The sequence below is a fragment of the Cibotium barometz genome, chromosome 57 (assembly GCF_041138505.1).
Source record: "Cibotium barometz isolate CiBa-2024 chromosome 57, ASM4113850v1, whole genome shotgun sequence".
Taxonomy (NCBI): Eukaryota; Viridiplantae; Streptophyta; class Polypodiopsida; order Cyatheales; family Cibotiaceae; genus Cibotium; species Cibotium barometz.
This window is the reverse complement of record NC_141102.1, coordinates 40,979,173-40,994,174: the sequence shown is the minus strand read 5'-3', so window position 1 is coordinate 40,994,174 and position 15,002 is coordinate 40,979,173. Positions and strand designations below refer to the sequence as shown.

Sequence of the window (15,002 nt, the reverse complement as noted above, 5' to 3'; positions counted from 1 at the left end):
TGATCCGCAGCAAACCTTCAGTACCACATGATATCCTTCGAGCGGAGTTTGCTGTACCACCTATGTTAGTAGAGGCCATGTTCCAAACTATATCTTTTATACACGGGATGCGGGAGCTCCCACTAAATCGGGTATCTTGGGCTGCTTTTGAGGCATCTAGACAGCTTGCTGAGGAGGGACATAATGAAGCTAAAATTCTATATGAAAATATTAAAAAACCTTTTTAAAAAACGGCGTTTCTTATTTTGGCCTGAATTTTAGAAACTTTTCGTACCCGTTTCATACGTTTCTAGCTGCTATGGGTGGCGCATGCAATCAGCAGCTCATGGATGGGCAAAAGAGGAGCTAGCCAGATTGGAGCGTGCAGATGCGTACGCAGTAAGTAGGGAGACAGGCTCTGATACCAATTGTGAGAAATTAGGGTTAAGGTTACCTACAGCTATGGAGGCTTGAAGATATCCATGGTGGTGTGTGTAGTAGAGAGAGAGAGTGAGAGATGTATCATGTAACAAACTCAACAGAAGAGGGACAATGGTTTGCACAACACAATGATCAGTTTGATTGATTGATCGAATAACCTTGATGTACATCAAGTACATGCTTTTATAGCTAAAATCCTTACCTTTGACACATCACATTACAGGGGGCAATGACACATGGCTAGGCCAATGACATCACTTATCACATACACACATGAACAGCTGTAAGAGGTTGTTCACACACTCTTACTCATGGTCCGTGTCAAGGTCCTACATCCAAGACTTATCAAGAACTGCCAGAAATGACAGACCCCATATGAGTCGCACAGTGAGCAGTTGGCTAACGATCACAGGCACGCTACTGCTGGGGGCCAACGCAGACTCATTACCATTTTGGGATTGCCAGATGGCCCAACAAGATAAGAAAGTAATAAGCTGGAACTGGAAAGCTTCTACTCTCTACTAAAATGGTGTGATGCCCAAGAACAGAAAGAGCTCTCCAGAAGACTCAAGGAAGATCAAATGAAGCCCACAAGAATCAAGAATAGCAAAAGAAATATATATGAATGGAAAGTTCACGTTATTCCCACAGTTAACAACTGAAGTGCAATCTGGATTCCACCATCTCCCTACTTACTGCGTACGCATCTGCACGCTCCAATCATCAAGTCCGTCATGCATAGCATACTGAGGAGGAAAGATTCTGTCAAGCTGGAGGTATAAATGAAGAAATGCATGTGTTCCACATGTCAGACCAAATGCTCCGCATTTGGGGGGACCTACGGAGACCATGGAAAAGCCCCATGTTCCTAGATTGGCTGGGCCAGGCACCTTCTAATAGGGCAAAAGGTTTATTGCTCGGCTGGTTAGCCTGCTTATTGTAGGTTGACGATGCCCTTTTGCTCTTCTGAAGGGGTGTTTCACCCTCAGAACAGCTCTGGTCCTTGGAGGGTCCAGGGTCAGATGGTATGGCAGATCACGAAGGATATACAGAAGGCTCAGCAGAAACACATCAGAGAAGATTGTGTTGTATCTTTCAAAGCAAGAGATTGGGTTATCTGAAGATCCAAAAACGTTGTTGGCAAATTGACACCAAACACTCACATGTGCAGTTTTTGAGCTGGAGTTACGAGAGAGTAACCGATTGATTGTTTTTTAATGCTTTTCAATGGGAAGCTCCCCTCCTAATAGGCCACCTTATAACATTCCTTAATGAAGGTTTGTACAAAAATAGCCATAACTTTTTCATAAGTTGGTAACTTAAAACCCAACATAATTTACCCGACAAGTACTCAAATAGATTGGCACACATCACTTGAACCTTCGGTATGGTTGACTTTGCGAGGACACTTCTATGCACTTAAGTCTACCTCAAACTCATTGATGAATGGGATTATACTCCATAAAGCCATAAATCTACACATCAACTCAAAACATTCATTGAGGACTGTCTACACATCATTATTCTAGAAGTTTCTAAAGCACATATTTTTCAAGAAAAGGTGGATATTTCTATAAATGTAGCTATTTTGATCTGGTTTGAGAGCCCAGAAAATTTGGATTTTTGCAAACATACCCTGTATGCCAACGATAGAACTTATCAGTGAGCTTTCTTCCAGTAAAAGCAACATCCTTGGCATTCAGCACTACACAAATGTCTCCCTTCTCCAAGTAAGGTGTGTAGGTGGGCTTATCTTTCCCTTGCAAAACAACAGCTATTTGTGACGCAAGTCGTCCCAGAACCTGAGACCCAAAAAAGGGAAAAGAGGAGAATGTTGGTTTTTTTTGTTTTGGGGGGGGGGGGGGGTGATGGGATTTGTGATTTAGAAAAATGTTAAAATTAAAATGAATAAATAAATAAATAAAAGGGAGTTGGGCAAGCTAAATCCATCTAAACCCATGATTAACACATGCATTGATCTCTCTTGGGACCTCTTCTTTGGCACAAAACCCATCCCTAAATTGTCCCCAAAAAAATTTTTGAAAAAAGGTTTAAGTCATTTTAACCTATAATTAGCACATGCACTTCTCTCTCTCTGTAATACCTCTACCTTGGCACAAGATGAATAAATTTGAAATTGAAATTAAGAAATAAAGAGAATCGAGCAAGCTTAAGCCATCTCAAGCCATGATTAACACCTGCATTTATCTCTCTTGGTGCCTCTTTTTTGTCCTAAAACCCATCAATTAAACTTAAAATGATCCGCCCCAAAAATGAAGAAAGGGTTTAAGCCATTTTAGCCCATGATTAGCACATTTCTCTCTCTGTGTAATACCTGTCCCTTGGCATCGAAGAGCCTCCACCTTAGACCCTCGATTCGCTCTGGCGTCAGGCCTGCCATGGCCCTCTGAACAGGAAATTTCCCAAAATAAAAAAATTAAAAAGCCTGATCAAATGCGGATATATTTGATTCTCTAAATCAGAAGCACCACTAGCACCAGAGAAACAAAACAACAGTAGAAACGCCTACCTTAAACGCGACGGCCATTGTTGGGGGAGCTTATTTTGCCTACAGTGAACTGCGTGTTTATGTCCAAGCTGTTCAATGTTTTTGAAGTCTTACATTAAGATGATCTAGGATACCTTAGCCTAAGGCCCATTTAAGATCTATGATATGTTAGCCTTAAGGCTGCTCAATTACGATGATATATGATATGTTAGCCTAAGGCTCATAAGATCTATGATACGTTAACCTAAGGCTCGTTTAAGATCTACATGTGAGCATTGTAGCATGTGCTAAGACACCCATGTACAAACATGGCTTCAGTAGGCAACCTTTCTTGTGCACCACAGCACACCCGCTCACCCACTCACACATTAAAATTGCATGGCCATGATTAGGCAAATTGTGATGGAGCAGTTTTGCTTGCATGCATGACGGATGTCGCATGTAAATCTCAAGACATATGTAAGGATCACCCAAATTCATGGGAGAAAATGTATCTAGAGTTAATTCTAGATTTTCCTTCAAGAGGTGGGTCTTTAGTCTTAACAAGTTCAAGAACACCATTCCATCAAGTGCATTAAAAGGAAGACTTTACCTTTGGTTTAGAAGGAGAGGAGAAGATATGTTCTCCTCCTTTTGATTGAGAATATTTAAACTTGTTTTTTTGACAAGGAGGCTACAGTGCAAGCCCTAGGATATTTTGTTTGACTATGACAAATTTAAATACTTAGATTCTTCAAACAAAATTATTTTGGCAAGCTTAAAAAGCTACATTGTAAAGCTCTATGATATTTTTTCTTACTTGATGACTAAGTTGAGCAAAAGAGATTGGTGTCTGTGAGATGCTTTATGGGCCTTGAGATTCATGACCTACATGTAAACTATCCCAAACAACTTGAGTAGTTGTTTGAGTTTCTTGACCTTTTTGATAAATTAAGAGAGTATGCATCAGGTGAGAACATGGTATATTTCCTTTGGTGAGAATTTCTTAGCAAAATCAGTTTTAAAATCGGCAACCTCTCTCTCTCTCTCTCTCTCTCTCTCTCTCTTCAAGGACCTAGCCACAATAGATCGACCACATCCAAGCTTGGCTATCAACCAATAACAAAGACAAAGACACAGCTTGGTGAGATTGGTTGTCACACAACAATTTGTTTTCTTTTTTAATCCAAAAGTGTAAGATTCCTCCTCAGCCTAAATAATGAATAAGCTTTACTTCAATCCTATGTAATCATTTCTTGTTTCTGAATACAAGAAAATATTTTTTTCCCTTGTTTTTGCCTAGTGAGATGAAAAATTCTAGAGAGTGGTAATTCAATATTGAGATATTTTTGGATAAAAAATTTCTCCTAATATCAAAAATATATTTCCCTGAAACAAAAAATCAAAATAAATTTTCCAAGATGCATTAGGAATCAATTAAAAATGATTTAAAAGACCTTGGCCTAAGGGTCAAGATTTTCTAAAATTTTTGGATTATGGTCCAATTGAGGTTCTTATGGGCCAATAAGATTAATCCAAGTGTTGGGATGAGATAAATCCAATGAATAAAAGAAAATGCCCAAAAATGAGTAAATGCCCACATAAGATGAAGAGTTGATTGAGTACAAGGTTTATTAGTTAAACACTATGAGATATTACTAAAAATTTGAGATATTTTGGTATAATGATACATTTTTGACACCTTGGTAAGGAGGGGGGGATACTTCAAGGAGACGCCTATTTCACACATGTGAATGAGTTTTAAATTCAAAAACATTAAGATATTTTTATCTCTCTTCTCTCTTGGATCAAAATGGGAGCTAAACTGGTCCAAATCTTGTCCAAATTCAACCAAACTGAACCTAAAAAATTCTAGAACTTAGTTGAACTCAATTGGTGGCCTCCCTCACCTATAAATAGACCCTCATTCTTTTGTATTCTCATCTGTGAACTAGACCATGCCAATATTACATTAGAATAAGCATATTTTCTATTATCCCCTAAAAATCCTCTACAATTTAGAGAGATTGGAGTTTCTCTCTCTCTTCAGCCTTCCTTGGAGCTTTCCTCTCAACATACTAACCAATTGATTGGTTGGGGGCCTCTTCTGAGAATAGAGAATCAAGCAAAACAAGAGGTAAGATGTGACTTTATGGTTTTTTTCTCTCATATTCTAAATGTTTTCACTTCTCAACCCCTCTCAAGCTTGAAAAGTATTCAAATGAATGGTTTTTCAATGCAAATGAGTTCTAATGATTAATCATAAAAAGATTATCTTTATGCTTAATTTAGGATGTTTCTTAAGTATATCTCTCTCTCCCTAAAGAATGGTCATTCCTATGACCAATTCTCTATTCAAATGATGCTTCTCATGGAGCAATTCTTACTTCTAAAATCAAACTCAATGCTAGTCAAGCTAGAGGCTAAAGAAATGGCTTTTTAATGCTTTTATAATACATAAATTATGATTTAGATCCATAAATTGGATTTAGATCTATTGATAGTTAATCTATCATAAGTGTATTACTAAGTCTTATGCTTTTCAAAATTATTGAAAATTATCAGTAATAGCAGCGGAGCTATGGCAAAAATTTTAGAAATTAACACATAAATCATTTTTATGCATAATGTGAAGAGAGGACTTCCTACCATATTCTAGGATTAGTCATCCTATGTTAAATGAATAATTCTCATCATATCCATGGAAAATTAATTTTTAATATTTATGTATAAATAGTTAATTAGAGAAAGAAAGAAATTTTTGGTAGTTTTTATTTTTATGATAAAAGAGGAATTCCCATAATAATGGAGATCCATACATTTCAATGGAGAAAGAGAAAATTTGGAATATTAAAATAATGGATATTTTATTTAAAATTAAAGAGAAATTTTAGTTAAATTTATTTTTATGCATGAATAAATTTAAATGATGAAAGAGGAATGCCCATCATATTTGGAATTCAATCATTTAAATGAGAAAAAGTGGAATTCTTAGTGTAATGGAATTAATGGATATTTTTATTTACTTTTAAGAGAAATTTTAGTTAAATTTATTTTTATGCATAAGAAAAATTTAAATGATAAAAGAAGAATTCCCATCATATTTGGAATTCAATCATTTAAATGGAAAAAATAGAATTCTTGTCATATTAGGATTAATGGATATTTTTATTTATTTTTTAAGAGAAATTTTAGTTAAAATTATTTTATGCATGAATAAATTTAAATGATGAAAGAGAAATTCCCATCATATTTGGAATTCAATCATTTAAATGGAAAAAGAGAAATTCTTGGCATATTTGGAATATTGAATATTTCTATTTAATTTAAAGAGAAATTTTAGATAGATTTATTTTATGATAAACGAGAAATCCCCATGACATTTGGATTATACTCATTAAATGAGAAAAGGAGAAATTTTAAGTTTATTTAAAAAAATGGATAATTGTATTTAATTAAAAGAAGAATTTTTATGATATTTAAGTAGAGAAAGATTTGAATTAATTTTTAATGACAAAAGAAGAATTTTTCACCATAATTCCACCTAGGGAATTAAGGTTGAGAAATTAAATGGTAGAAAGAATATCTTTAGATATTTGATGTGGTTAAATCACTAAATTGGTATTTACCCAAAAATAGATATTTATCTGAAGAAAATCCTTGTTAGAACTAAACCGAATGATTTTGGTTAGACTACGAGAGGGACGGACAATAAACCTACTTGTCCATCTCTCGATCTGAATCAAGCAAAAACTTTGTGACCAATTCCAGTTCCTAAATACAAAGAATAGACTGCCGTTGAATTAAACTAGTTTTCCTTTGACCGAAATCCAAGAATCTAGTTGGACAATTAGTCAAATGATGGGTAGATTACCCTGATGAGAGATTAAGGATTCTCATTATGAAATTGGGAATTAAGAAAAAAGGGGTTTAGTGGAACCAATCTCAAACTGGGAATTTTACTTGCATAGAACCTCTGTTTTTCATTTAAAGGACTGTCTTACGCTAGAATGTTGGAGGAAGTATTTGGCATGTGTTTTACTAAGAGGAGGTTCGTTGTTGCAACAGCTGGGTGGCGGGGAGTCGTCGAGGGACGTCGCTCGCGGCAAAGCCTACCGAGGTCTTGACTAGTCTCGGTACGGTTAAAATGGTGCGCTTCTGGTACGATGGGCGAGGATCAACAAAGCGGTCCCTCAGTGAAGTGCTAGGACACCTAAGGAGGATCCTTGAGGGTTCTGACTGGGTGATACATAGGCTCGTGGTTGTTAGGACACCCATGCGTGCATCGAGAAAGATTCAGATTGACTAAAAAGAATGATTTTGTGAATCAAATTTTGATATTGGATCTCGTTGGTTGGCCAGCTGGTCTTCAAAACAGAGAGTCCAGATGACATATTTTGTAACATAATGGACTTAGAATTTTGGAGGATGATGATCAGTAATATTATGATTTCTATTGAAGGATTGTTTTAAAGACAACCGAATCTATTATAAATGGCAATTTCATATCGGGTGTGTACGTGGTATTCCTACTTTAAATTTTGCTTAAGACGCCGGCTAGGGGACTTGGGAACTCTTTTCCTCCATACTCGGGCAAAACATAACCAATCTTTATAAAGGAATCCCACCAATACAGTGGTCCTTGGGTGGTTGACTAACCCATGGGCCCGGTTGGGGTTAGGCTGGATCGGAGGATTCTTGTGATACCATTAAGATAGGATTAGTTGCGTTAGTTAGATTAAGTCCTGAGAAGACCCTTGTTCTGTGGGAGGGAATCAGCGGCGGCTGCGCCTCGTTAAAGGAGGAAAAAAGCGGTGATCCTATGGACCAAGTGCAAATCTCTTCTTAATCTGACCATGTGACTTTAGGTTCGGTCGGATCGTTTGAATAGTTAAGACTTTGACCCGTTAGATTAATTCTCCCGTTCGAAGATTTTCCCATGGTGGAATCGCCCGTGCCTTCCAGGCGAGGGAAGTTTTTTCAGGCTCGGTTTTGGAGGAGGAACCGCCGGGCTAGTCTCTTGTCCGAACATCCACGGGTGAGGCCGCGAGTGTGGATCCTTGCCCGCGTGAGAGGCTGACGCTGCTTCCGCCGCCAGCGCCCTCGGAGGGGGCACCGCGGAGGGGGGCAGGGGTCTCACAAAAAGCATGTTCGCATTGCCAAAGAAGCTCAACTTTGTGATTGCTTTGACATCGCCAAGGATACCTCCTATAACCCACTCGAATGAAGTCAATACGTATTTGCAAGACGAAATCACATGGTTGAAAAGAAGAGTGTGTTCAATCTTAAGTTTGTGATTATTAGTAGCCAAGGTCAAATAAGTTTAAAAAGAAGGCAAGTAGGCAGTCTATTATGAAGGTCATTGGGGACTTTTGAAAACCCAAAGAGAACTCTAAGCCAAAACTTAAAAGAAAAAACCAATACCATGTGATTTTTAGTAGAGGTGATTGTAATTGATACTTTACATTGCAAATTTACTAGTAGATTAGTACATTGTTTTCATGTATGTATTTCTGGACCATAGATTAGTAGAATGTTTTTTATGTACGTACCCAAGTAACCTCCCTAAGAGCTCATTGAGGTTGACATTTGGGGGCGGTCTTCATCTCTATCGGGTAAGGTTTTGGGTCTACATTTAGGTTGGAGGGGTGCATCAAGGCAAGCGGATTGTTATGTGTTAGGGTTACCTAAAATGATGGTGTGTGGTTGGACGATGAGTCTTGGGATGTTGAAAGGTTTGGAATACATCCTTGTTCATTACCAGGGTATGATAACCATTCTAAAGAGGAGCTCAAGCATCACGGTTCTTCTTTCCCATTTGGCTAGACAATCCATGCTCTCCCGAGGATGACGCTTTCTCTCATTGTACATGCGGGGGTCACATAAAACTTATAAGACACAAGTTTACATCCAATGAAAAACTCCACTTCAAGACAACAGCTCTATGGATTGGGAATTGTTTGCCAAGATGAGGGCGAACAGTGTGAGGGGTGGGTGGCCTAATGACGTCCATGTCTTCAAGACAGAATATTGTGGCTAGTGTCAACCAAGCCTGGCCACAAAGCTAGGTGGGTCTTTCTAAGAGATATGTGACATAAGCTTGCAAGGATGTGACATAAGCCCACAATAGCTGCACCTAATATTGTGTCGATAACACCAACTTTAAAAAACTTATAAAGGACTCATCTACCCATGCCTCGGAAACACTTTTCTGTCAAAAAATCTATACCAACATTAATTTCCAAGAAAAAATCTTATCCTTCCCAATTATGGGGGCTCACCAATCTTATCATAGGGCACAAGACCCACTTGCCAGCTCCTGTTGGAAGCCAAAACTACATAAGCCTAGCTAACAAAAACTACATGACATGACATGAGCTCACCAAATTTGTGTGAGCCTAGCTCACCATACCCATGTGGGCCTACTTATCCAAAATCGTGTGAGCCTATTTCATCCCAATTTACGTGAGCCAAAAGTAACTCAAAATTTGACATGATAATGTGAGCCTACAACACCAAATTCACGTGAGCGCCTTGACAAACATGTTTTTATTTAAGCAAGCAATTGCCAAAAGTGGTAAGCAGTTTCACAATCTTACTTGCTCTCTCTCTCTCTCTCTTTCTCTTTCTCTCTCCCCCTAGGTTCCCTCAATCTCTCTCTAGGCTCTCTCTCCCTACTCTCTCTCTCTCACACATCCTCGCTCTCTGACACTTTGGTCACTTCAGCCATGCTGTATGGAGTGGAGATATGGGGACCCTCAGTGGATCACCATAGCCGAGCTGGTAGCACTGATGGATGGAGACGTATGGAGAGGTCCTTGGTTTCTATGATTTCCCGGATGATTAGGGCCAAGGCCTCCGTACCACATGATATTATCCGTGCAGAGATGGCTGCCCCCCCATTGGTAGTAGAGGCACTCACTCGATCAGTCTCCTTTATACATAGCACTTGGGCTCTCCCTAGAGACAGATATGCTCGCTTAGCCCTGGGACTTCACGATAGTTGGCATCACAGGGAGACGGATCATGTTGGTATGCACAAATGACAGCTTGGTTCCAACTGCATGGCTTTAGTATGGACAGGCTACCTCCATTTCAGTACTCCCTAGATGCACCCTCCCTCTCTCTCACACGGGCAGAGATTACCAGACTTATCAAGCAAGACTTGACTCAGCTGGACACTAGGAGGACATGGATACAGCCGACACACGAGCTTGGTACGAAGATGGCTTTCTATAGAGATCATCTTCTCCAGCTCACGGAGGATGGGTTTGTGATTAGACCCAGCTACATGGATACTCATCTTTCTCATGGGGTACGGTGTGCTATTGGTCAGATGCGCACATCCTCACACCAGCTAGAGATTGAGACTGGCATATTCAGAGGAGTACCAGCTGAGGCCAGGATTTGTTAGCTATGCCAGATGGAGCCAGAGACAGAGTTACATTACATATGTCATTGTCCAGTATATTATGAGATATGAGGCCGTTTTCACTGCCTGTTCAGAGAGGGCTTTGGACCACTTTCTAGAGTCATGAGATACCAGGATCAGCGGATTGTACTTGCTGGAGCTGCATAGACATAGAGAGGGTCTCCTGAGAGGGAGGGGATCAGAGAGGGAGAGACACCTACAGAGGCAGATTACAAACTTCTTTCGACCAGAGATTGAGGAGTCAGGTCAGCAGGCATTGCAGCTAGCCCTAGAGTACAGCCGCACCAGAGGTACACTGATTGATCAGGCTATAGAGCTGGGGCAGTCCAGGCGCCCCAAGATGAGAGGCCCATCTCGACACCAGCGGAGACTACAACAGAGGATCGGGACCATACTAGCACGGCATGGGAGACGTCCAGTCAGAGTACTCACCATGGAGGACATTGAGGATATCCGCCATCGACCGATGAGAGACATCTTTGGATAGTGATGTGTATGATGCTTACCTTTGTGCTGGAGTTTTCTTCCCAGATGTTATCCATTAGGAGCTCTTGGTATCGTACTTTTCCTCATAGTTGTTTCAGTTTCAGTTAGTTATTTAGTTGTTTTTAGCTTTCCTTACACAGACATTGTATCAGATCCACCAATTGTTGTAACCTTTTTGGTCTCATGTGTCATTTTGGCCTTTTGAAGACGTTAATATATCATTTCATTTCATTTCTCTCTCTCTCTCTCTCTCTCTCTCTCTCTCTCTCTCTCTCTCTCTCTCTCTCTCTCTCTCTCTCTCTCTCTCTTATTTTTGTAATAGAAGATATATTACCAAAAATTACTTTACAAATGGCCACATGGCCACCATGTGATGTACTAGCTTTTCCCCACTAATTACTCTGAACCACAGGTGCAGCTCGGAGTACCCTCATCCACCAATATATAGCTGTGTCTCCACCAAATGAGCTGACCGCAAGGAACAGACTTGCCATAATAGTAGCCCTTTTATACGACCTATGTAACCTGTAATACCCTTTTTGCATCAAATATGAAGGCTTTTCTAATTAACCAGATATGCCACAAACTTGTCCACCTAAAAAAATGAAAGAAAACTAAATGTTATGGGTTATCTAGCCCATTCAGAATCTTGCCAAAAATCCAGTCTTTAACCTTTATGGACCTTTATATCAACGAAATCCATACACAAGAAAGGAAATCCCACACCTTCTTTGCCACCGGACTATTGAGATATCAAGCTCAACATGAGCTGACACTCACGAGGCGCCTACATGAGTGTTCAACATTTATATCATTGGCGGGTTTGGTAGTAGCTGGCATCGACATGTCTTTGCCACAGATTCTACAGCTAGACTACACCGGCTAGTCCACATCTACCCACTCCTCTTAGCGTGTTCACATTATGGACCGCTTGTATATACTCTATTATGTGTGTTAGTCACTTTATCTTCTTTGTAGACCTCTTTTGTTGTGTGAAGAAGAAGAAGAATTTTCAGTCTCTCACCTTGTGTGTTCTCTTCTAGGGTTTGTGTGACCGTGTGTGTGCTGCAAGAGCTCAAGCTCTCTTCTCCTCTGCATCTTTTCATGGTATCAGAGCTTGGTTCATGCTAAGGGCTGAGCAGCAAGCAAGAGAAGCATAGGAAGCAGTACAAGGGTAAGAGCTTCATCTACTCTTCCTCCTTTGTGTTGGCTACTACACCCTTGTCGGGAGCTCTTCGGGAGGCACCGGCAAACAAACTTCGATTGAGAAGCTCTCTTTGTAGGAGGAAAGCTACACGAAAATTATGGAGTCCTTTGGACGAAAATTTTTGGGCCAAAAATACATTGCGGACGCATTTGGACCTCCGTTTTTTAGTTCGCAGGTGTTCACAAGCATTGCGGGTAAGTTTTGATTCTCTGCAGAACTCTGTTTTTAAAACTGCAAGAAGGGCGTTTGGTTGTGCAGACACTGTGTGTGCTGCAAAGAGGTCTCAAAGTCGCCATTGGGTTTATGTATGTAAAGTAAGAGCACTGGTTGTGACAGTTTGGGTGTAGTATAGTACCGCTGCAAAGAATACAACAGTTTGTGTAGGTCAAGCAAGAGTGTTGTTGTTGGTAAATTTGTGTTACAGAAAAGATATCGAATGATGGAATAAACCAGATTGTTGCAGAGAAGCTTGACAAGAACAACTTCCATGCTTGGAGGTTTAGATTGACAAATTTCCTGATGGGAAAGGGTTACTGGGACTACTTTGAAGGTGAACATGAGGAGACACCAGAGATACCGGAGATTAATCCAACTATTACAGATATAAAAGAGTTCAAAGATTGGAATCAAGGAGCAAGGAAAGTCATGTATTAGCTTTCTATCAGCATACAGGACACTATGATTGGGCATATACAGGATGCCAAGTCGCTTGGGACACCTGAAGCTGTATGAAACCAACACCAAGGCACGAAAAATTCAGTTGAAGAATGAGCTTCATACTGTGGAAAAGAAGAATATGTATGTGAATGATTATGCTTTGAAGATTAAGGGCATTGTGGAATCCCTTACATCAATTGGTATTTCTATTGGATGATGATGATGATAAGGTGGAAGTGTGTTTGCGTGGTCTCGGGCCACAATCAAGTCGTTCAAGACATCTATTCAGACTCAAGAGAACATTCCTAACTTCACAAATTTGGTGTCAATGTTGATCATTGAAGAGAAGAACTTGGGTGAAGATCAACAGTCTTCACAAAATAGAACCAGTGCAGAGCAGCACGCCTTCTACTACACAAGTGCAGGTAGAGGACGAGGTAGAGGTTTTGGATGTGGCCAAGGTGGTGGTCGAACAGGGGATTAGAATTATGGTCAGCAGTAGCAACAGTCCCAAGATTCACAATAACAACATACAGGTGGAAGAGGCCAGTTTAGAGGCAGGGGGAGTCAAAGAGGTCATGGTAATTGGCAAAGGCAACATAATGATACACGAGGGGGTTTTTATTGTGGTAAGCCTAGACATGTGCAAGCAGATTTCCATAAGAAACAGAGTGACATGCAAAATGGAAAAGTGTAGCAAAAAAACTATGCATCCTCCGCAGAAATAATGAGGATAATGAGAGGTTGTTTGTTATGCAACATGTGGTTAATGCTGTGTCTAGAAATGATGTAACAGCATGTAATGATGTATGGTATATTGATTCAAGTGCTTCGAACAACATGACAAGCCATGATGAGTGGTTCAAGGAAATGAAGAGTCTTGAAAGATTAGGTTTTGTTGAAACAGGGGATGACACTTCTCATTCGATTGCCCATGTTGTTGGAGATGTGCCATTGTCTATGCAGGATGGTAAAGTGAAGTACCTTGTAAATGTACTTCATGTTCCAAACATTACAAAGAATCTAGTTCCTATTGGCCAGATGATTAAGCAAGGTTTGTAGGTTCAGTTTAACCCTGATGGCTATTATTTAGAAGACTTTAAAGATAAGTGCAGGTTGGTTGCAAAAGGCAACATAGTGGGTAGAATGTTTACATTGAATGTAAATATACCTGAAGTGAGTGCTGCAATGTTTGCAAATGGTTCACGAGTTGTTGCAGATACAAACATTTGGCATAAGAGAATTGGGCATGTTAATATGCAAATAATAAAGTCTATGCAGTCTAAAGAAATTGTGATAGGGATGCCTAAGTTTAAAGTTGAAGATATGCATAAAGTTTGTGAAGCATATCAATTTGGAAAGCAAACAAAACATGTATTTCCACATGACAGAAATGTGAGCAGGAATGTACTAGATGTTGTGCATTCAGATGTATGGGGTCTTGTTGCGAAGACTATGTCTATGGGTGGTTGTAGGTACTACGTAACATTCATTGATGACCACACGAGGAAGTGGAGAAGAGTGAAGTGTTAACTAATTTTGAGAATTTCAGAGTTATGGCTACAAAACAGATAGGAAAGCATGTGAAGTGTCTAAGGTCAGATGGAGGGGGAGAACACTTCTCCAATGAGTTCTCTGAATTCTTATGAAAGAATGGCATTCAGAGACAATTTACATGTACATACACTTTGCAGCAAAATGGAGTTTCTGAGCAGAAAAATAGGCACATTGCAGAGATAGCACGAGAATTGATGGGACTGAGAAGAATATGCCACATAGCTATTGGGATGAGGCTGTGTCTATAGCATTTATATTATGAACAGGACTTCTACTGTAGCCATACATGATGTAACGCCAAAGGAGAAGTTTACTGGCAAGAAACCTGATTTGTCTCACTTAAAAGTGTTTGGATGTATTGCATATGTGCATGTGCCAAATGAATTACGTACCAAGCTGGATGCAAAAGCAAAAAAATGTGTGTTTATTAGGTATTCCCTTGAGCAAAAGGGATATAGATGTTATAATCCTGCTACTACACGTGAATTGAGGGTAAGCAGGAATGTTGTATTTGATGAGATGAGTAGCTGATATGCTATTGAAAAGGATGTTGTTGGGGATAATGTAAGTGGAAATGTGGTTGCACAGAATGCAGGTCAGCAATCATAGTCATTGAGTGGACCAGGAGAGTCCTCATCCAATGGTTCTGTTGATAGACCATGGAGTAGTAGGCTGCGTCATAATACCAGTCTCCTAAAAATGTAATTGGTACATCACATAAAGGCAAAGAGAAAGTGGTTGAGTCCCTTGGTATG

At 39.7% G+C, this 15,002-nt stretch overlaps 1 protein-coding gene across 1 annotated transcript in view; it reads right to left on the bottom strand.

Annotated features, from left to right (window-relative positions):
- LOC147606759 (Ribosomal protein L13 family protein) overlaps positions 1–3,106 on the bottom strand; it is a 96,873-nt gene extending 93,767 nt beyond the window's left edge. Inside the window, exons 1-3 of the mRNA XM_086791995.1 lie at positions 2,951–3,106; positions 2,756–2,827; positions 2,056–2,222 (exon numbers count right to left, since the gene is read on the bottom strand). Of these exons, the coding sequence (XP_086648121.1) occupies positions 2,056–2,222; positions 2,756–2,827; positions 2,951–2,968 (257 nt within the window). The 5' untranslated portion in view covers positions 2,969–3,106. The remainder of the gene's footprint in view (positions 1–2,055; positions 2,223–2,755; positions 2,828–2,950) is intronic.
- Between the last annotated feature and the right edge of the window lie 11,896 nt (positions 3,107–15,002).